General features: G+C 38.7%; 1 protein-coding gene across 1 annotated transcript; it reads right to left on the bottom strand.

Moving 5' to 3' along the window:
- Positions 1–1,644: 1,644 nt before the first annotated feature.
- On the bottom strand, positions 1,645–22,345 carry CPB1 (carboxypeptidase B1; the record flags this gene model as incomplete). The annotated part of the gene is given in 15 exon segments (XM_049802495.1): positions 1,645–1,832; positions 3,054–3,133; positions 5,034–5,063; positions 11,389–11,478; positions 11,480–11,564; positions 12,294–12,371; positions 13,210–13,304; positions 14,450–14,487; positions 14,754–14,855; positions 16,223–16,272; positions 16,275–16,320; positions 17,824–17,923; positions 20,316–20,440; positions 22,090–22,165; positions 22,272–22,345. Coding segments are annotated over 15 exon segments (1,257 nt in total), but the record flags the coding sequence as incomplete, so codon positions are not given.
- Between the last annotated feature and the right edge of the window lie 1,527 nt (positions 22,346–23,872).

Raw genomic sequence — 23,872 nt, 5'->3', positions numbered from 1 at the left:
CTGTGATATCTTCCCAAATAATACAGTTATAGTCAGAATAGTCCCTGGGTGGTTGTTAATACCAAGTTAAAATTAGCCAAAAATATTTTATGTTCTGAGTTATTTATTTTCCTGCCCTTTGTGACATCTTTGGCTCTGGCTGGTATGTTCTGCTTGCATCCTGTGCTATTTTTAATTATGTTGACTATCCTTCCCCCCACTTCTGTTGCAAAACAGAATGACATGTCTTTTTTCTGGTATGTGCTACTTTCACACATGGGTTCAGTTTCACCAGTGATCAAAAACAGATGGATCAGTTGTGTGTGAGGACTAGTTTAATTTGAGTGCTGCTGGGCTAATCAGAGTGGGCTAGTGGATGTGTTCCTTTCTTTATCTTATACATGCAAATGAAAGTGTCATTTTAAATTGGACATTGTCTTTCTGTTTCCCTCCACAGAGAAGAGGCAAAAAAGGAGAACACATCGTTTTTGGCAGGTCTGAATTTGGTGATTTTCTTGGGAGAACCATTTTCTCTGTAAGATGCTTTTCATGCTGGTTTGAGTGCATCACTAGGGACCTGCCAGAAATGGTGCTAATTCCAGGAGCATCAACGGACAGCAGAAGTCTTTGTTCAGAGCTTCCAGCAATGGCAGGGAGATCAGCCAGGTTCTCTGTTGACATAAGGTTTTTCCCCATCTTTCTGCAGAGTGTGTCCCATATTAGCCAAGCTCTAAACAGCATTAATAAACGCCAAACACATTTTCTGCAGCTGCGTGACGAAGCTGCCCAGAATGGCTATTTATCACTCTCACTCACTCTGACCCAATCAGACCCACATTACCTGTACAGAAAATGGATTGGGGGGCAGGGATAATTCTTTACAGCTTCTCATGAAAGAAACAGTTAACCATTTATCACCAGACTCAGTCTTTATGGCTGTTATGATTCTTCCGCTTATGACAGTAGGAACATGTGGGGCCCCAGGGAGTACCAGGACTCTGAGAATATTCTGAGAGAGGCTACTGCAGTGAGCGTGAGCGCCTTAAATGCAGAGTGGTTTATAGCATGATTTGTATCAAGTCTTGGTCTTTAAAACTAGTAGTAATTATAAGCTTCAGCACCGAGTTCAGATCGGACTAGCGGTGACCTTAGATCCAAACTAGTTTTCAGTGATGGGGCAATCGAGGGTGGGTTTTGAGAAAACTCACAAGAGCATATCACAGCTAATAAAATTTTAAAAGTATGTGATGTGAACTTCTCCTTGCTACTGTTGACGTTAAGGCAATGAATGGTTGGATGAAAGTGCACTTGTATGAATCACCTAGCTGTTTTCATTCTGCTTAGGATTTAGGCTGTGTAAGTTCTAATGTTCTGCCTGTCTGCTGTACGTAAAGATAATTTTAATCATTAAAGCAACTTCTACCTTAAGTTGATTAAGCTTCTTGTGCTCTTTCTTTTTAGACTCCCCCCCCCCCCGACTATATCATTTGCCTTAATAAAAGATGCAATTTCTCTTGACAAACTTGTAGTTCTATTGACCTACGATGGGCTAAGGATATGACTAAGAACATTAAGTAAAGAGAAATAAAAACCTATTGTTAGGGAAGAATAAAAAGGAAGACATCTTTGAATAAAGCGTTCTTTAATAGTTTTCAGAACTCCATTCTAATACAAGTGCTCAAGGACATAATTGGCAATATATTTAACAGCAAGTAAAGTCTCTTCACAGGTTGGCTTTATCTGAGTTTCAGGGAGAATAAAACCATATCTACCAGTGTCTCGGAGCTCAAAAGTGAAAGAGTACTTGATGCCTTAATTGTAAGCCCAGTCATCAGAGCCCCCTGCAGCAGGATCTGTTGATTAAGAAATAAAATAAAGCTTAACTGGAAAAGTGTGGCTACGCATTGAAATGTGATATACTTTGGTGTCAAGTCACGTAGCCAGAAATGCAGAAAGGACAGATAAAAAGGAATATTCAGTGAATTGATTGATTTCTCCTGCTCGTGGAAAAGCTTCTGTGAGTTTAGGCTGTTTGTGGGCTTCGTTCCAGCTGACGCATGCAAGCAAATGTAAACAAGCTAAACTGCTGCCTCTTTGCAATATTGTGGGGAGACCATGGGAAGAGTGTCTAAGGAGAAGAATGGCATGCTTGCATGGGGTCATTTAGAAAGATTTGGTATCAGAAACAAATACCCTCTCACTGGGTAGCTTTCTGAGGTTCATACAGATCTGAAAGAACTGCAGATCTGGGATATCAGCTCCATCTTTTTCTTCTGCACAAATGGTACCCTCCCTTTCCAGTACTTTGGTAGAATGAAGGCAGTCTCTTTTGCTAAGGAAGGAGCCTCCAGAATTGCCAAGCATCACCAAAGCATTTTTAAAGGAAAAATCTCCATAAATATTCTAAAAATTGGGACAAAGTGTTTTTGAAAGTTTTTAAAAAATTATTTAAGGAAAGAGAAACAGGGAAAAGATATTAGTTTCCATATTTAAGTAAATTAAGAGATCTTAAATATAGGAGATATTAAAGTTCTAGAAATCTAGATTTTGCAACCTCAGCTCAGCTTTTGACACTGCCAAGGTCATAACCTGACAGCTGAGTTCCCAAGAAGGGTAGAAGAATGGAACTGTAATTAGTACATTTCTCAGACTGCAATGCAAAGTAAAAGAAATAATTATCTGTGTTACTAGAGTGGTTGAAGCCATTCCTTAGGATTCACATCATCTTTTCACTTTGACTTGAAGATACTGGAAATGCAGAAAATCTCAGGTTGAGATTTCTATGTTTAAATCTAAGCTGTGTATGATTTAGGAATTCATGTGCATAGCATGAATTCCTAAACAATTTACCACATCACTTTACCTTCCAGGGGGTCACACACTCCCTGGGATCCTTAAGGAATATATCATCCCATATTTTAGAAATGACAGTTTCCATATATACCTCTGAGAATATGCATGTGAAGAAAGAAAGGGCCTACTTAGGAAGAGGAACAAGAATCACTAGAAAACTGCATTTGATAGTCCTAGTAGCAATTAATATAGATGGCTAGTATATTTAGGCCAGTACTTACAGATTGTTCTAGCTCCTGGGCCATATGTGTATTTGGTATTATACAAACTGGCCAGCTGTTTGGATGCGGCATGAGCAATTCTGTAGGAAAAGTGATAAATGCAGATTTTCAGAAGCTTTCTGAGTGAATCTAGGCAAATACATTGTTGAATAAACTGAAAAGCCATGCTTGAGAAGTTTTTGTTTGAAAACTATTGTTCACCTCTCAGAATGACTAGATGTCAGCAGCTGACAAGGCACAGCTTGTCCTGTTGTAAAAAGAGCTTGTCAGTAAAGAACTCCAAGCTTTAATGGAGTATAGCCCAGTCTGCATATTGCTCTACTGATGTACAGCCCATTGTATAGTCCAGTATAGTTTGGATAGGTAAGTGGACAACAGGTAACAGGATTTTCTATACTTAGAAGAAACTTGTACAAGACTAAAACTAAATAAGAAATCTTATTTAGTGATAAGAGAATCTTAGAGAACAGTAATAACTTGGTACAGTGAATTGTGAACGTACAGTAGTCTTTCTTTTCCTTGTATTCATGCAGCTGTAAATTCAGAGTAGAGTCAGCTTAGTCAGTGGAGTTGAACACTGATACAAATGGAAGCAGATTAAGGTCTTGTAAATATTAACAGCCAGAAAAGGCATAAATTACCCTGGAACCATATGTAGTCTCATTAATTTCAATTCATTTCCTGTGCACAGAGGGACTCGTTCAACTCCCACTGATTTCAGTGAAGGTTGGATCAGGCCCATCAATAGTACTATGAAGCTTTGTATGTTTGCATTAAGGAAAATTACAGACTTTCCTTTGGAACGTGTGGCTTTTCCAGTTCTTCATTATACAGCATGTTGGTAATAAAACATGAAAACTATTACTAACAGATGAAAAATATGAATGATTTTTGAAAGCAGATGTTCCGTATAAGAGTAAGCAATGCGTTGCCATATCTTTCTTTACAGCTTGCAGCTGAATGGCTTATTATTCCAGGAATTTCCTCAAGCCCCTTCTTTCTCTGTAGGTTATACTCTGGCTTACTTCCCAGTGGAAGATATATTGTTAAATATTCTCTGTTCATCCTTATGCTTCAAGTGTTCCCGTGAATTACTCAAAAAGGCGTATTGGACAATGTGTTTAGAAAATCGTAGTTAATTGAGGGAGTTTTCTCAGCTTCTACAAAATGGCATCAAAATACATTTGCATTAGCACTGGCAGCCTAATTTTTTGCAGAATTGCAAGTGCTTCCTCATTCCCAAATGTTGGATTTTGAACGTTCTAGAATTATGGGAGTTCGCTGTAGGAATTTGGTCATTTAGCACATTAAGAATACTCAAACAAGATAGACCAAGGAGTATTTGAAGCTTGTGCTTCCACCTATAACATTGGCTGTACCTGAATGTGGGATTTGATTTCTGGTCTCTCTACTGTCCAAACACAAGCAATTGTAGGAAGAATGTTATTGCCTTGCATTTCACGGTCTTGGTACAGAGCGATTAGGGTAGCTGAGTGCTCTCCAAAGTAAGGGTTTTTTTGGTTGGTTGGGTTTTTTTTAATCCCTTAACAAGCTGATTTTTTCTAAAATCCATAATACTTTTTAACACATGTTGAGGGAATTGTGGAGGTTGGAGACTGCTAGTGATACCAGGTTCTCTTCAGTCATCTTTTGTTTACAATATATGCATTTAATCAGCAGCTGAGATTGAGTCAAATCTTCTCTCAATAGTGAACGGACTTTTAGATCTAATCTGATTCTTCCTCTTTTCAGATATGTGTGAAGTGGAAATTAAATTTGGAAAGACAGTCTGATACTATGTATGGACTTGTTGGTAACTAGTATTTGAGCTCTCTTTAGTAAATTGCATACTAGGGACAGTAGAACAGCAGAGCTGCTCTTTGGGAAGAATAGGGCATTCCTTTCATTCAGCTGACAAGTGATACCTTTAAATCATACCACAACATATATGAGAAAAAGTATGTCAGGAGATTTTTTTACCTGAGGGATTTTGTATTATTGGCCAGGAAGCTGTAAAAAGAGACATTTGTAGAAAGAGCAGTTGAGATTTCCAGCTGTTAAGAGCCTGGAATCCAAATAAACAACTTTCTCAAGCTGTCCAGGTTGGAGATTGAGGTGGTATTTTAAATGACCCTCTCTAAGTGAAAAACATGACTGAACATTTATGACTTCATCATGAAATGAAACTTTATCAGAAGTTTTGATATCTGATTTTTTTTCCTTTAAGTGATTCTCTACCATTTGCTTTCCTAATAGCTTTATAGTCCAAAACCTGAAGGTAAAAAAAAATAATAATTAACCTTATAGGAACTAAAGTCACCTCTTACTTATAATAATATAATGTAAACCAGCAGGAATAATACAAATTAAGTAAATACTTGTGAGTATAAATACAAAATATGAGGAAAATTTGTTCTTTTTTTTTTTTTTTTTTAAATAGCACAATAATTCAAAACCATCCATAAAAAGGAAATAATGTGGAGATTTTTGCAGAGGTATATAAATAATGCCCAACATTTTCCAAAAGGGCAAGTGATATTTAGCTTTTGAAAAGTGGTTTGGATTTTCAAGCTTGCATGTTATCTGGAATACAGCTGCAAGGAGAAACATTGGTATCGTTTTGACGTTTGAGGATACTCTGGTGTTGAGTGATTTTCTAGGTCTCTTTGCACAACTGGCTTAACTGAATTGTTGTGGTTTGTTTGGTGTTTGTTTGTTTGTTTTACTGTTAAGAATGCCACTCTTGCAAGGAAAATATTGCTGAGAGTTACAGTAGCAGAGAAACAACTGGAGCCCTGAAGTCCTAGAAGTAACTCCAAATTAATACCTTATAACTGGGAGCAGAAATGGCTTTTCAGTTTCTGAGTTGCAGCCGAACTCACAGAGCTGGTCATTTCAGCAGAAGGTAGTATTCCCTGCGCTCATCACCCATCTGTGTTTACACAACAATTACTAATATTTTGTTTGATCTAGTGTACAGAGTGCATGGGCCAGGGAGACAGCAGGCTTGTGTTCTCAGTTGCCATTATCTTACATAATTTGCAACCTTTAAAGCTATTAGCTTTTAATGAAAGATACGTTACTGGTCTCTCTTTCTCACCTCATTTGGAGTTTTGACCGAACAAGATAAATTATCAGGCTAAGCACCTTCTGCGTATTAATAGGTAATTCTGGGGAGAGCATCTCCCTCATTTTACTCCTGTATCATCAGGCTAGATTTGCCAGCAAACTGCGGCTGTTTAGAAACACTTCAGGGACGTTGATTATGCAGCTGCTGCGTGTGGACAACTCCCTTGCCCTCATAGTCTGACAGCGATCTGGAGAAGCCTTTTCACTGATTGACTGGACCTCTCGCTCTCTTCCCTCACTGGACTGCAAACTGATTTGCCAGAGGCTTAAAACTGTATTTTCGCTTCATCTAGGTCTCATGTGCTACTTAAGTGACTCTCAACTTCCTCTGTAATGAAAGTCTGAAAATGTGTATTTGCAAAGTCAGCTTTAGCCAAGTGAAGCTAAACTTCTGAGGCTTCTCGTTTTGCCAATAAAAACAGACTCCCCTCAAAAGAGTCCAAGACTGATGTGTAATTTAGCTCACTATTCTGTTGTTGCTCATAGTTAAACACGTCCCCCAAGAGTCCGGGGAATCCAGCCAAGTGGAGGACTTTAGTATGATGCTTCTTTTTTTCTTTGCAAGCCTGTTTCTCTGTGGCAGTTTCACAGAGTGTTTAAGAAATTGATTCTTGCTTAGAGGGTTTCCAGAGTAACTGAGTTAAGGTGAATGTGCCCTACACCTTTTGGAGACTCTTGTCTTTCAGCCAGATTCACACATGAGCTTCATCTGGAAGATGCTGCTACTAAAAACATCCTTTTCACAATTCTAAGATTGCCAGTACAGAGCAGTTCTGTTGTGGGACATCTGTTGTGGCAAACTTGCTGGAGGAGCTGTGAAGCCAATTCCAAATATTGCCTTTCTGCCCACTTTCCTGTTTGTTGTGCTTCCCAGTTGACTTTAGCAATATTTACTTGTAACAAGTAGTACAATCACAGGACTTTGCAACAGCACGGGTACAACAACAGCATTCGTTGCAACACCTCATCGGTATGTCCAAGTCTCTTAGATGTTCAAATGTAGTCTCTTCTGCTGTTCAAAAACTCTCACCCACAAGTCTTTATATATCTTAAACACATTCAGGAATAAAGTCAGGAGTGAAAAGACTTTGCTCCCAGGGATCAAGTTAAATAATCAGACTGATATTCACAAAGTCATGCAATATATTTGAAATTCACCCTTCTTGCAGGCTGTACAGACTCTGGGCATATCTCCACTTTCTACTGTATCCTATTTTAAGCACTCAAAAGGAAATGAAATGCTTGACCATCCCAATACGGAAGGTGAATTTCAGCGAGCTGAAACAATAACCAATGTGGCCAGTATGCATTCAAGTAATACAAACTGAAATCCCATGTCTAGAAAATTATCTTGGATTGTAAATTAATATAATATTCTGCAGCATGCCAAACTGTAATAATATACATACATTAATCTGACAATGAGTATGAGCTGACTGCAGACATGTATTTGGCGCCGAGTTTGTTGTTTAACTGAGAGATGGAATTGAACCTGGAAAGGAAGGAGGGGTGCAATGCACATTCCTCTGCTCTATCAAATCATTCATATACAAACAAGAACTGATAAAGCTAGATTTGTCTGCTGAAAATGAGGAAAGCATAGGGTGACCTAATAGGAAGCTAAGGCCAAAATATGAACAGATTAAACAATATGGGCTGCACTGTTTATGAAAAGTGTGATTAAATACAGAGTTCTCTATTGCAAGAGGACAAAGTGTGAGTAGTAAAATGAAGATGAGAAGAATTTTTTAGGGGTATGGAGAGATACTGGTCTTGCCAAGCACATTTTTTAATTGTGAAAAGTTAATGCTTCTGTTCTCTGTAGGAGATGGATTCAAGTGTGTATTCTGTGTGCAGGATAACACTCCAGGGTATAGTCAAGAATGAGTCAAGAGGATTATGAAGCAGGCAAAATGTGATTCACCAGAAGGAGTACACATTTCTTTCAGGGTGTCAGCACAAGAATATTGCGTAACTTCTGAGAAATTCTTGATCCAGATTTTCCTGTCTTGGGTGTTTTTTATTTTTGTTGTTCAAGTATTGTTTGGATAACAGTGAAAGTTTTGTGCAGCACCCCAGGAGGGCGAGGGGACGCAAAACAACAAGGGAGAAGAGTTTGGGGAAAATCCTTGTGAGCTGTGGGGTTGAGATCCTCAGAGATCCTCTTGCATCTAAGGACAAGAGTGGGAAGTTGTGGGAAGGAAGGGACATACGTGACTTTCATCATATTTTACACCCCAGGGCTGGGGGTGGTTGAGGGGTAGTTCTAATCACTGATTTAAAGTAAGTTACAACAATTTTGAGGTTGTTCTGATTTGCTATAGCAATGCAGTGAGCAAAAAGGATGTCTGGGATTCTCAGCGTGCCCTGTTCTACCTGAGAAACCAAAGCCAGAACAGTTTTATGCCTTCTGGTGATTTCTTGAGGCTGTGAACAGAAAAAGTCTTTTGAGCCCCAAGGACATGCTGTTCAGTACACTTGCAGGAAAGGAAGGTACAAGCATTCTCTCTATCTTTCTCTTCTGCAGACTTGGTGTCTTCAATCTCAAATTACTCAATTTTTATGCCCTTCTGTATCTCAGACACTGGAATGCAGCATAAGCCCCATGGTATTATGCTACCTTTAAATACAATGGAACAAAATATTGTTAATGATAAGCAGACGTGAGGTTTTGTTTAAGCACATGTCCAGTTGTTCACTGAAAGAGATAAGAAATGGCAACTATATTCCCTTTAATTTATTAGATCTGTCAGAGTAAAAATAACATCTAAGATAAGATAATGGCACTATAAATTTTGCTTCTTCATTTGCAAAATGATTTATGATCCTCTTATTTGCCCAAGCAATTTCTGTTAAAAGTTGAGATTCACATTCTTCAGCATTTCTGTAAATTCTAAATCTAGACAGAACTTTTAGACATGAAACACAATTGGCATACAAAATAATATGCCTTTCTGTAGCTGTCTCATTTCAAGCAAGTACAATTGTTGATTGAAATTCTTAAATTTTCTTTAGTCACAGCTTAAATGAATGTGTTTTAGTTATTTGAAGTAACCTGAAAAGCTGCACTTTCAAACCTGACCCAGAGCCGGTTGAAGTCGGTCTTTCTATTTAATTCACTGACATTGGCGTGAATTAGGCCCTTTCTGTTTAATTATCTCAACTACAGGCAATGTTGATTGGGTGATACTCTGATCTCATTCTCCAAAAGGAGGATTTTTGGCAAGAAGTCTTTCCTTGTTAAAATCAGATACTGCACAAGTTGAACACCTCTGGGATCCTGCTGTCTTTTTGTTGGGATCACCAATAGAGGAAATATTTTCCCTTAATTAAGATGTTAAAAACACTCATAAGGTCACCTTGTCATGGTGGTCAGATTTGTGATTGCTTTGTAGTGGAAAATAATGGAACTCCCCCTGGGATCAATGTGCCTGATTTAAAATATAGGATAAAGTGATGTTGGAAAGACTAACTTACAAAGTGAAATCAAATGGTTGAAGAGACATATATAGCCTGCATTCCTGAGCTATTTATTTTTTATGCTGAATGGTAATAGCAGAATTGTCCTCTATGGCAGGAAAGGAGAGTTTTTATTGGTAAAAATTGTAGAACCTTAGTATGGGTGATTCATTAAATTTTACTGTGTATTAGAATAGAACATTGCTAATATAAAATTTTAATTTAATAAAAGAATTTGAAAACCTATAGAAGCACATAGGTTCTTATTGTTAAGGATTGTTTTAATAATGAGCTGTCAATGTAAACTTTTTCTATTTAATACTGTGAGAAACATGCTGTACTTTTAGTTATGTTTCATCACATTTGCTCTTGATTAAAAAAAATTGGGCAGAATGTCATGCAAATTTTTAACACATGGGAACTTTGTGTTCTTGACAACAAAGCAGCTTCAAGGGGTTTGTGTTGTTTCATTACTTTAGACTGAACTGCAATGTGTGAAATGTGAAGCTTTTGTAAAAACTGAAGACCAGAAATTACTGCAGTTCCCTGGAATAATTACAACTAAAAATTTCTGGAATATAAATTAAGAAAACAAAATCTTCATCTTAATTTCGTCCTCTCTTTTAAGCTGTAAAAAATGCAACGGGAAACTGCTGTTGGCCCCAGTTTGTATTTGTGCTTCAGAATGATGACATCTATTTGGGAGCACTCATAAATCTGTCAAACCTGCCCAGCAGAGCAACACACAGTGTTGTTGCCTTGGACTTTTGGCAGAATCCAGGAAAGAGGGGGAATCAAGATATGTTTGTTTTGTTTTGCTGTGTTGTTTTCCCTGCCAACAGCTTCTAATTGCTAATATGCCAGAGAACTGAAGTAATTTTATTATTCATGATTGTTGATTTTTGGCCTTATAAAATGTTTACAACTTTTATACACATTTAATAGTTTTAACCCCCTCTGTGTTTTTTAAGGATAGAAAAAAAATATATATATATTCCAGACTGTTGTTATCTCACTTAAGTGGCATTAGGGTGTCACCTTTCTCTAGGATGAATAAAAGAGGTCTTGTCCATTAAAACACCACATTCATCCTCTCCTCTTCCAAACGAAAGGTGTGTTTGAATCCAGGCCTGTTTAGAAAGGCCTTGGAACTGAAACTTTTTACCTGTTTTGTATCTAATTGTGTAATTAAAAACATTGCCTCATTGTCCTGCACCTGTAACAATAGGAGTTTCAGCATTTTACTTCAGGGAGAGCTAAGGTTCAGTACGGAGTGGTAGACAGAGATCCTTGTCTGCTGTTGATGATACCAGTTCAGTCATTTCATAGTGACTACCATCCATCAAGCTGTTAGCTTGACATACAGGGCATAATGTTTCTATGTAATGTATTTAAGCTGCATGCACAGCAACCTCTTGAGTCAGGAAGAAGCAGTGCTGCACAGCGTAGTGGATTTCTGTACAGCATGACTGGAAGACAAACCTGACCTTGTGGCAAATTCATGGTGTATGCGGAAATTAAATAAAGCTCTTAAGTTTATCTTGTGCTTGAACTATCTTGAAGCCATCATGGTTTGTTTCCCTTGTTCTTGCTATGAAAGACTAAGTATTTTCAAAAACTGGCAGTACACATTCTTTCCAGATGTTAAAGAAACTGCTTGAAGTTAAATGGACCCAAGTAGCAAGTGATGATTTTTACTTATTCTTTTCATTATGTCAAAAAGACAAAGAGACTTTCCAGTTTCTGCTAATTTGATGGTAATTTGTAAGGAAACAGTAGCAGCTGGGAATAGGAGTGAATCGTCAAGTATGCCTTGACTGTAGAAAGATGTTCATGAATCAGCCAAAGCCTTGGTCTCCTTTCCAGACTCAGGTGCAGAGCCACAGTAAGTGGAATCACAGGGATTTTTTGAGGCCCCAAGAGCTGGGAAGAAAGGTGAATTCAATGAGTATTTAATGAAAAAAGCTGGTTGTTAGGAGAGTCATGTGATACCACTTTTGTACATAAGCCTTGGAAATCCTACTGACACACGTGCCATATCAGAAGAGAGAATATTTTATTGCATAGTTAAGACACTGGGCAACATGACATAGCATTAAATGAATATGCCCTGTGTGCATGGTTGGAAGAACATGAGTATTGATGTAAAGCTCTATATTATGTAAGTGATTTGGGATATTGATTTGCTTCAGGACTTAACAGTCCTCTCCTTGCATATCTCCCCCATTTCTAGGACACTTCCAGGAAACAGCCAAGTGAAAACCCCTCAAAAGAGACCTCTCTCCACCGACTGAAACCAACCAGAAGAAAATTCTTTTGGTTTCTATTCTGAACTCATAGAAGTGTGTGCGTGTGTGTATGTATGTATATGTGTGTGTATACATGTGTGTAAGTGTATCTATATGTATATAGATGCACGTGTGTGTGTATATGTTCATAGAAGTAGCCATAGTGGTGGTGCTGGTAACCAAATCTGTTTTTTGCCCAAACTGCTCCAGAAATTGAACACAAGCTACTCCACAATGCTATACTGGTGGTCTTCACTCAAGCTTGAGCTGGTCCAACCATCAGGTAGGGAAAATCCATAATTAAGCATCTTGGCTATTGCACCTCTGTATAATCACTTGCAGCTATTGTTAGGAGACGCTTAACTGCACCAGTCAGCATTAAAATTCCTGTTGGGATCTGTACCAGTGCAATGGCTGAGGGTTTCTTTCTCCACATATGGTCCTGAAATAGAATGGTGAAGCATAGATCAAAACTAAGAGAAAGTTCTAACAGTTGGCTTTTCCAGCAATACTCTTCTTGAGAAAGAAGAATGTACTTAACATTTCTCTAAGTGTAAACGTAACCATAGAAAAAGCTGATGGTGCCTTCATAGATCTGTATCCCCTTTGTGCATTTAAAGGCTTGGGTCTGGGTCAGGAATTAATGAATGTGGTGGGCAAAGTCATCCAGGTCACTCCACCACATGAGATGGCAGCTCTGTGATATTACATATACTTAGAGGCTTTACACTGACTCAAAGCACACTGCTGTTAGAAAGCCATCTCATTCTCGCAGATAAATTATATGGTAAAGCAATGTTGATCTTGAATAGGATAATAAATCACTGGAAAGAAATTTCCATCTACTAGCTTCTTGTTTACAGGCAGAGAAGAGTTGCTGTCTATGTGTTCTCCCTACATCCTGTCACATTAAAGGTTTGGGTTTAGTTTATGTGAGAAGGAAGAATCATTATTCCCATTTTTTTTTATATCTTTTGTGCAGACAAATTACATCAATAACCAAAATTTTAGAGAATATTTCCAAAGAACATCCTTATGCATTTGCAGTCATAATGCTGTCGATGCACATGTTCATAGGGAGGCAGATTTTTCCCTGCACTTTTCCAGACACATACATTGAATAACAGACATAAGAACTCCTGCCATAAACCTGTATATCCTGACTGTTCATGGCCTGGCACTTTGTATGCTTGTCCACAGATTTATATCAGTGTTGAGGGAGCATGCAATGATCATGGAAATTTGCTCTAAGAAGTATGTCACACCCATGTTTCCTTTACTTTGCACAGACATAAAGGACAACACAGGGAGCAATGCAGTGGAAAAGGGCATCTTTTGGCCTGTAACTAGCAGGTAGGAAGGTTGGATGTAGAATCTAGAGAAGAAGTTTCAGATCACTAGAGCTTACTTTTTCCTGTTTTGTTTTTTTTATGCTTGGGGTTTTTTTTGGAAATACACATAACAATTCACCTTGCTCATGTTTTTCTCTAGGTTTTTTTTTACTTTTATGTCTAGAAGTAATCCCAAGTGAACCGCTGATGACGCTCAGAGGACTGCACTTTTAAAGCACTTCTGCCTATCCACACTTGGATCCACTGAGCAGAGCCACTGCTGGTGTCAGGTATACCCATGAATTAAGTGACCAGACAGTGAAAATGACAGCTGTAGTGACGTGAATTGCTAAGAGAAAAATGGTAGCACATACTGTCTGCAGCCTTATTAGGAGATAATGAAATCACATTCCCATTGACTCTACTGAGACGTCACATTCAATTTCCACTGCTCCCTACACAAAACCGCATGGCTGTCTGATAAGACTGAGATTATACTTGCCACTAGTGCCTCTGCCAGTGGCTCACTCACATACTTTGACCTTCCTTTACTTGGGTTTTAAACCCCAGCTGCTGCTCCTGGGTTTGTTTTTTCTTAATCTTCAGGCAGGAATTCTTACAAAATTTGAGATTCAATCAGTGAGTTGTTCTGCTAAGTTGATTGATGTCCTTCTGCTGAGGGGGAATACACCTCTTCTCTGTAGAGAAGATTGTGCAGCATTTGATAACTCCCACCTGCTTTATAGTGGTGGTGAGGAGAAGGAAAAGACAAAGGAGATAAAATTGTTTAATTCAAGGCCTAAAGTATCCCAGCCTGAAGTGAAGCTAATTTCACTTGTGCAGCTCTTTCCTGAATATGGTTTCATGTTTTAGAAACCATTCTGTACAACTTGAAGTGGCAGCTCAAAGGGATGCATGTGCATTTCCCTCTTCCTGAGTGGAGTTTAGGGAGCTTCATCTATAGTCTTCCTCCCTCCTTTCCTGGGTACATTTCCTCTGCACTGTGTGCTTTGCTGAGGGTAGGTCTCCACTCTCTCTGTTGCTTTACTGACTAAAGATGGTTGCAGGGAACACAGCACCCGATGCTGTAGGAAGATAGCTGTTCTGACTTGTATTCAGATGCCTTCTGATGCACCCTTGATTTTCCTTATTCCCTACTCATTACTAGACCTGTTTGCTTATCTCTCACCTTTCTCTGACTACAGGTACAAAAAAGGAATTTATAGACTGTGTAAGTAACCCTCATAGTTGTCAGTACCTCTTACACATGCTTTTAGGTAGTCTTAAGCTGCTGAAAGATTACAGGTCCAACCATTAAGATCTGGTCTAAGTAGTTACACCCTAACCATCTGAGGTGAGAGAAGAGATGTGTGGACATGTATTTAGAGGTAAAAAGGCAATCTGCAGTGGCCTCAGCTTTTGCTGCTCACTTAAGATTTTCTTAAAAATAGTTGCATTTTGTAAAATATTTTTTCATCATTAAGCTTACTGACTTCTTTCACAAACCACTGGCAGAAAGCAGAGGAGATCCACTCTTCTGCATGGAAACCACAATCTCTAAAGATGGCCTTCTTATTTGGACCACTTTTTCCCATCTAGGAAAAAAAAAACCCAACAAAAAACCCAGGTCTTGAATAAAATAATTTGTATGCAGAACAAGTCAGTCAGCTTGCTGACCTAAAAAGTCAAACTTTATACAAATATAGCATTCCTTGATTAAATGGAAATCTGTGGAGTGCTCTCAGCTGTAGCTGACCGTGATATTCAAGCTAAAACAATAGACTCTTAATAATTTCATTTTTATTAATGTAGATAAGCTTCTCCCCACCAATTATTTGTTTATTCTGCACTGTTGATTTATTTCCTGCAATGTCTCTAAGAGTTGATCTTGTTTGCTTGAATGATATATTATTGTAAATGCTTATGCAATTTTGGGCAAGTAATCTTTAACCTTTCATATTTATTTAAGTCATCATATCTTATTTATTCATAAGAGTTATGCCAAAAAATTTGTCATGGTTTAACCCCAGCCGGCAACTAAGCTCCACACAGCTGATTGCTCGCTCCTCCCCTCCCCAGCAGGATGGGGGGAAGAGACTAGGAAGGATAACAATGAGAAAACTCATGGGTTGAGATAAGAACAGTTTAATAATTGAAATAATAATTATACTAATCATAATCATAATAAACTGTAATGAAAAGGAAAATAACAAAGAGAGAGAAATAAACCCCTAGAAAGACAAGTGATGCAAATGAAAACAATTGCCCAGCCAGTGCCCGAGCAGCAGCCCCCCGGCCTACCTTCCCCCTAGTTTATTGCTGAGCATGATGCCATATGCTCTGGACCATCCCTTGGGTCAGTCGGGGTCAGCTGTCCCGGCTGTGTCCCCTCCCAACTCCTTGTGCCCCCCCCCCAACCTGCTCGCTGGTGGGGTGGGGGGAGACGCAGAAAAGGCCTCGGCTCTGTGTGAGCACTGCTCAGCGATAACGAAAACGTCCCTGTGTTATCAATGCTGTTTTCAGCACAAATCCAAAACATAGCCCCACACTAGCTACTGTGAAGAAAAGTAACTCTATCCCAGCCAAAACCAGCACAAAATTATATATGATGAAGATACAAACAAATTTTTTGCCTATTGTTAGAGAGACTGACATTTATAGATCCTTTTAGAGTAAATGGGTTTACAAACAACAGATGGAGAGAACATAAAGGTAGATGATCATTCAAATAGCTCTCAGGAGTGTGGTTGAATTTATATGTCTGAACTTCTAATAATTCATTATGTCTCTTTTAAAAAAAAGTCTTAAAAGTTGAAAAAATCATAGTAGTAGTGAAAAAATGTATTAGATTTTCTGCAAAATGTATATAACTATCTTAGCATCATTGGTGTTTCAATAGACATCATAATCTTGTGGAGGTTAATAGAGAAAAAGTCTGGCACAAAGAAATCAAAGCACTTACTTTGAGAAGGTACATTGGCCATCCTTCATATGTTTCCCCTATTACACTGCAACGAGGTTTGGGTTCTGAGCAGCAATAGCAGCAGTCCAAGCAGCTATCTGTTTCATAAGGAGGTTAAATTTACTGATGTCTCTCCTCAGGTCCAGACTAATTAATTCACAGACTTCAAGCCAGAATGGTCCTCCTGAGCATCTAACTTGACCTAATATTTAATACCATTTGTAGACTTCCAAGAATTAATACCTACTTGTACTAGAGCTATATGTCTGAATTAAGATTTTCTAGTATGAATTTATCTAAACCTGTCATTGGAGTATGGCTGGTGGATTACCAATCCCTTTGAATGCTGACCCTATATAGTTATGGCCTTGTCACCCCTTAAACTCTCTTATCAAAAGAAAACCATTTTTCTTGTTAAGCTAAGTAGATTGAATGCCTTAAGTCTTGTACATGTTGTAATGTTTTTCATTTCCATGTCTCTTTTATTCATCATCATTCTTGAATTACTGACAGAAGTACTGGATGGGGATTTGTAGGAACAGTGCAGCAATGCCAGATAGAAAAGAAAGGATCTATCTCCTTCTTTCTTTTTATTATTTAAGGGAAGTAATAACAGCCTTTATTATCTTAATATTGGAGCAGATTCCCTTTGTTACAGGTGCCTTCAGAAGGTCACAAAAAAGTTGTCACATCCACACAAAAAAGCATTTCATGTGCAAAGAGCTATCTATGAACTAAGAAAAAAGTCAGGAAACAGGAGACAGATCTAGACAAACTGGCAAAGAAATACTAGAAATAATGGTTGACATTATGGATGTTGGTGATTTTTTCATGCCAATAACCTTTGCAGAGTCAGAGGAGTTTTTGTTCTTATTTTTAAACAGACTTGTAAAAGGAGACTTTTTTTTTTTTTTTTTTTCCCTAGGAGAGTTCACGTGGAAGAAAATCGATTAGTTCTGTATATGTTCTATAGATACCACCTGGAGAGAAAACACAAATTTTCTTGTTTGAAAATGTAACAGGTGCTTAGTGGGCAATGATCGACATAAAAATGAAAGATTTTTGCAAGGAAAGATGTGAAAGGGAGATTGTCATACTTTTAAGAATGTGATGCAGTGGATGATAAGGAGCCACTGCAAAGGTGTGAAGAGTGACATGGTCAGGATTACATGTCAGGAAAAATGAGCATGGCTGTGAAAAAAGGAGGGAGGACGGGAGAGCTTACGGTGGAAGATGAAGAGCTAGAATTGGGGCAGGGAATGGAATCAAGTTCTTTAGCAGAGGAGATGGGAGGAGGAGTGAAAAGGAAAGAGCAAGTAAGTAGTGAAGCATGTCAGCCTGGTCATTGGATTTCTGTCAAAGTTTCTTTGCAGCACTGGGAGCAGAAGTAGAGGAGATAGGTGTAGGGGGATGGATTATACAGATTAACTCTGTAATGAGCAATAAAGGAGAAGAGGAAGGAGAGTTTGGAGAAGGACTTACCATATTAATGGATGGAACAGAAGAGGAAAAGGGAAGAAGGCTGGAAGCATATCAGAAGCTATTTTGACCACAGAGGCTATGGTACCGAGCTGATAAAGTGGTAAACTTTTAGACTTTACCACTTCCCAGCTGTTGTACTTTCCATAGCTGTGTCTGATGGTACGAGCTTTGCTGTCAAACTGGGCGTCCAGTGCAGCCTGGAGGTTGTCAGTCAGAACTCTGCAATAAGGCACCATGAAAAGTGTGAAGAGAAACGTACAACTTGCTAGCAGGAAAGTAAGCACCAAGTAGACATTTCAGGGTCTTCCTGAAATTAAGGCTGCATGGATTGTGAAGTGAAATTGGGGGGGCTGATTTATGCATTTGAAAATAAGGTATATTAGGTTCAAGTTTCAACCTACTTCTGCCTCAGCCTTGCCACCAGAATGATCAGGGAGCAATAGGTTCCTCCTGATTAGCACCTGCCTACTTAATCCCATACTAACAAACCTCCAGGGTGCCAACAGTTTGGTTTAGGAAGAACAGCAATGCTGAGACAGAGTGTGTGTAGAAAATGAGCTCTGGGCTAACCTCATGTTGCCAGGTTGCCTCTGCCTCAATAGGAAAAGGTCCCTCTCTTGAACTTGGGGCACTGCAGGAGGGTTAGACTGCAGCAACGTAACATCCCCATGCAGCAACCCAGAGATTTTTGCGTAATGAAATTCTCTGTCAAACCAAGCTTCCAAAGTTTAAGTGTGGTTTGGCAGCTCTATTGCAGGTGGCATTATCCATCCTACAAGCTACTTCACCGCAAGTGAGGTGGGTTATTAAAGTGGAACACACAATGGCAAGAAAACCCCAGCATTCTGTCTGGATTGGTTGGATCTCTCCTGTTCATCTTTCCCTGGGGCTGATAGAAAGGCACAGCTCATCATCGAGTATACTCTTGAGGACCTTTTGCTTGTACTTCAACCTTGGCTCTCAAAAAATGAAGTCCTCTTGTTTTTCCAGTGCTTGTCTTAACATTCTTACAAATCTTACTCATCCAGGATATGTCCTTGATCGTTTGTGATTTGGATAGAAGAGCAGGAGGCCAGTTTGTGAGGCACCACCAGCCTTCAGAACAAACAGTGCAAATGACTACATTGACATGATGTCATGGCACTGCAGCTGCACTTCAAAAGAATTGTAACAGCTTGGGTTGTCACAAGGACGCTCCACTCAAGTTTGTCAGGGACGCCTTCCAGACATTATGGCCTTTGTTGCAATCAAAAGATTTGTGCATGGACCTGAGGGAGTTTATGAATATTATAGGAAAAACTAACACATGTAGAGTAACTCCTCCTTTGCCAAAGAGGAAATTCCACTGAAATTGGATTCCTGTGCTGTATGTGAGTTGTGACATTATTGAAAATTATTTCTTTTAGAGTGTTTTTAGATTCTGTTCCCCCAGCGGCATCCAAATCAGACATAGTTAACGTGAAGCCAGTTTGTTTAGGGATGGATTATCCTTGGATTTAGCAGATCATAAAAGTTATGTTTCACGAGAACTGTGTGGTGACCAACGAAGAAGTTTGGTCTAGTGGCAACCACAATGGGGCTGAGAGACAAAAGCTCTCCACTCAGCCAAAAGAAGTTGTAAGAATTTGGTCAAGTAATACTGACTTTCAGTGTCCGAGTACATGATGTTGATATCCATTACACATTGAAGAAGCTTGATAATCAAGCTGGGCTGAGCCAATGCTGAGGTGGAGCTAAAGGAGAAGTGAAGACAGAGAACACCACTCCACTCTAGCCCAAAGTCAACTTCTCATCCTCGGTTAATGCTTGCATAGTGACTGGAAGATATGAAGTATAAGCAGTTGCCTGGTCTTGCTCTTTTCTTCTTCCTCTCCCATTAGTGCTACTCACTACAACGCTTCCTTTCTCAGGGATGTGTAATATGGCAGTGTGGCCTATACCCACCACTTATGCTGCAGTTGCATTTGGGCATGGAAACTCCGCGCTTTTTTACTTCTGGGTAATATACTTACGAAATATTTAGGACAATTAAGAGCTCTCTGTCTGGAGAAATCCTTTCCATTGATCTGCTGTGCGACTTGAATAAGCCCAAGGCTGCCCTGGGAATCTGTTCTCCCCACTTCCTTGGCCCTTCACCTGGCAACTGTCGTCTTTGTGTCACCAGGTGGTTTTTCTTGCCCCTCTAGCTGTTGTTCTACAGCTTAGAGAACTCTGGGAAGCCCTTCATGGTGGCCCTTGGGGCCACGCAAACACATCTGGTGTACTTTCTGGCTCTTTCTAGACCTTTGCTGCTGTTTTGTCTTTAGTGGGAAATCTTTCTGGTCCCCTCCATACCCCAGCCTTGTGTGCTGCAGTGAGCTTTTACCTTGGGGAAATTCCTGGCAGTAAGTCTTTGTTTCCTGTCTCTTAGTCTATCAACATTTCACCTCACCCCATTAACGCAGAGCAGCTACACTCCATTTTGAACTGCCATAGGAAAGCTGAACCCAAGCATCCACAGGAGGGATGAAGTTTGTGACAGGAAGATCAGTTGACCAATATGAAAAGATCAATCAGATGTTCAGCATTATTTAATCTTCTATTCACAATAGAGTGTTGAGAACAAACTTACCTATACTCTGCTCCACTTTCTTTCAAAAGATCTTCAACCTCAAAAGACTTGTCAGCTTCAACTCAGAAATCAACCTGCATTTTTGGCCTTACCAGTGTGACAGAGTGTGGCTGCCAAAAGTCAACCTGAAATAAGGCCAAATGAATACATAAACAAATAAATACATACATATGGCTGTGATTTTTAGGTGGGTGTATGTGTGATGTTGACTGTGATTAATGTACCAAATTTTATTTCTATCCTATTACACTGACTCAATCTTGCTTGCCAGAAGTATCAACCTAAATTTTAACTGGAAATTGATTAAGAAGATTTTATTAGGCCCTGCAATTTATATGGCAGAATTCTGGAGATGGCAGTGACAGTTTCACAAATGGCAAGTATTCTACAGCATGTGAATGCATACAGACTTGTGAATATTATAATTATATTTACAACTTCTTTCATTCTTTGTACAGATTTCATTGGAGGTTTTTGCCTATAAGCATTAGACAGAAATGGACTCCTGACTCAGTAGCAGAGGGACGCTACATGAATACTTTACATAAATCAGCTGGGAAAGACTGTTGTCTGTATGAGTGCTTTTAAAACTCAGTTCATTAATGTTGGTATGAGGAATCTCAGCCTTCAGAAGATGTTTACTTCAGCATGGATAAACGACAGTGCTATTACTATTTCACCTATTTTTTTCTGAAGTCAGCTTCCAGACCTCTGGATTTAGCACCCTATTAAAGGCCAATGAAAACAAAGCTTCTTTACCAACCTAATGCCTTTTCAGCCTTTCATCTTGTGAATGTAAACGAAATTGGGTCTGGTGGGTATATTAATGAACTATGTGTCTTCAAGTGAGATGACTATTCCAGGATATACTACTACATCAGTCCTGACTGATTGCTTTGTATAACAATGGTAGTTCAGGGATCTTTGCTTTGCTTAAAAGAAAAAGAAAATGATCAATCCCTTTATACTACACAATTAAAAGCAAGCATGGTATATTAATTTTCATAATATTCGCAGCACCATTCTAATAGTATATTCTTCTACAGGTCACTGTTCCAGCACGCTATACTAGTCTGTTGATGATGGTTCTCCACATCTGTACTTCGTTAAAAATACCATCCTTTCATCCTACAGATAATGGTGTCTTTTTCACCAACAGCTATTTTACAACATCAAAGCTGAAGAGAAATATTGAAAACACATTTGCTGTCTTTATTGTTTTTCCTCATGTCATTGTGTCATCATATATCTACATCAAGGTCAGTAAGAAACATGCAGCTTGGTGGGAGAGAAAGGAAGCTTTAAAGGAAAGTCAGAGAAGATAATATGACATGAGAGACTGGAGGCCAAAGAAAAGTTCAATTTGTTGGGAGTATGGATTTTTAGATTATTTACATGAGCAAAAGGTTTTGCCTATAATGGTAAAAGTTCTGGTAGTTGGAATTTCCATGTTTTATCTAATACATTCTTGAAAGCACCCCACAGTGAATACAGCATTTCAGATTAAGTTATTCTATTAATAAATTCTGGCACTTCGATATTCAGACTGCGTTAACCAGACTTTCTAGGAAGGTCTTGGAATGTATTTGCATAGCTCTAACTTTATCACCTTGTCCTGTTACTTCTGAAGAAACACTCCAGCTGACTTGAATGGAATCAAGATTAGGTCTTTAATTCAGTAGCATGATTTTTCTTTTTTAAGATATATGTTAGTTGAACAAAAGGAGAAGTTTTCCTTTCAAATGCAATATAGCCCCTTCCCCAAGTTCTTTACTTGCATGTTGCTGGCAAGGGAATTGATGATTTCCACCTGCTCATCATTCTGCAGAATCACATGAAACACCTTCTGCCTGAAAGGGGAGAAGAAGATTGGATTTGAAACAGGTAAGTCAATTGAAAGGCTTTTGCTCATGCAGAAGAAATTGTGCAAATATAAAACTTGATGTCTGTTCTTACCCATCAAAAGCAAGATCCTGCTGGTGAGAAGAAACAGCTGAGAAACCTACGAGAACCAAGAGCACCCACTTTTTTTTTAAAGAAAAACCCCAAGTTTTCAGTTCTTCTATGTTGCTTTCATAACCTGTTTTGTCCTGCTTTTTATCAATTATACACCAGAACAACCCACTGATTAACTGACAGATTATTCCCTTGGCCTTGTTTTATTTGCATACTATTTAAAATGTGTGTTTTACTCCACACCTGTGAAGACAGCTGAAAGTCTCAAGGGGCGGCTGGCTAGAGAATCTTGCTACTTGAGCTGGATAAACTCTTGATATGAGAAAGTGAATGTAATTTACTCTGTTCTGTTGTATTTGAATTTTGAGTAATTTTTTTAAATTTTTTTTTGCAATCATTTGGTTGCTGGAGTATGAACTTTATAATACTTTATTGTTACTTTATGTAATGGTAGATGTCTATCAGATCTTGTTGCAGTGTGACTGGTCTTAATCACACAGCATTGTTCCTCTTCCTGAATAATACGGGGGTGACTGACGAAGGAAGAGGAACCAGAGTTGGGATGTACCAGTTATCTTGTTTTTCCCCAACAGAGAAGAAAAGTACTGAATTTGTTCTTTGCTCAGTAACTTCACTGAAACTTATGAGTAAGTCAGGTGTCTGCAGAACTGAGAGTGTAGAAATTTCTAGTCACAGCAGAGTTGTACATATACTGCACATAATACATTCATTGATTCTTGCATGTTCTCTAATTTACTCATGTAAGGAACAGAGGTAAATATCTGTTAAGTCAAGCACTACTGTGGGCATTACACGTAGGGCAAGAACATCAAATGAAATACAGTCATACAAAAGTATTTTTAGCTTTACCTTTTGTGTTGTGCCTAAAGTCTCTGAGAAACAATAGTGTTTGCATCACTGCACTTGCATCTGTTTAGTTTTCATTAACGAGTACTTGGCATTAAATGTAACATTAATGGTCTGTTGATGCTGTGTCCTGAGGTGACTGATGTTTTCGACAGGGAGCCTCTAAATGAATCAGTGTATAAATATATAAAGAATGCAATTTATGAGCTCAGTTCTGTCTTCTGTTGTGCGTAAGTGACCAGACTAATTAAAGGGGTTCAGACACAGATAATCTTGAAGATGTTCTTTGATGCCACGTCTCCTATTTTGCAGCAATCTACATATATGCATATCATATTAATCTCAGATTAAAAGACATAGTCACAGTTGCAAAGTGCAGAAATTTGAATTGTCAATGACCATTTTAAGAATGAATGTGGTATCAGACTCTGCACCTGACTTTTTATGAGTTTCTCTGGAATCAATTCAGCAAAGCTGCAGTAGCCTTATGTAAAGAATACCTAGAAATATATTTTTAAAATCAATATACCAAAAATGCAGCTGTTTATGATTAACAGTATGACCCATGATGAATACGTTCCTAAAAGGAGACTCCAAAACTGCACTGAGCCTATTTATCCAAAACTGTCTTTGCCGTATCATAGGGTTTGAACTTACTTTACAATTAATGACCTAATTTGTAGCACTGCAGGCTCTTGCCCAGAAATAATTTTACTTAGAGTCAAGTCTCCTGA

Source organism: Accipiter gentilis, chromosome 6 (assembly GCF_929443795.1).
Source record: "Accipiter gentilis chromosome 6, bAccGen1.1, whole genome shotgun sequence".
Classification (NCBI taxonomy): Eukaryota; Metazoa; Chordata; class Aves; order Accipitriformes; family Accipitridae; genus Astur; species Astur gentilis.
Note: the sequence above shows the minus strand (reverse complement) of the source record. Positions and strands in the feature narration are given on the sequence as shown.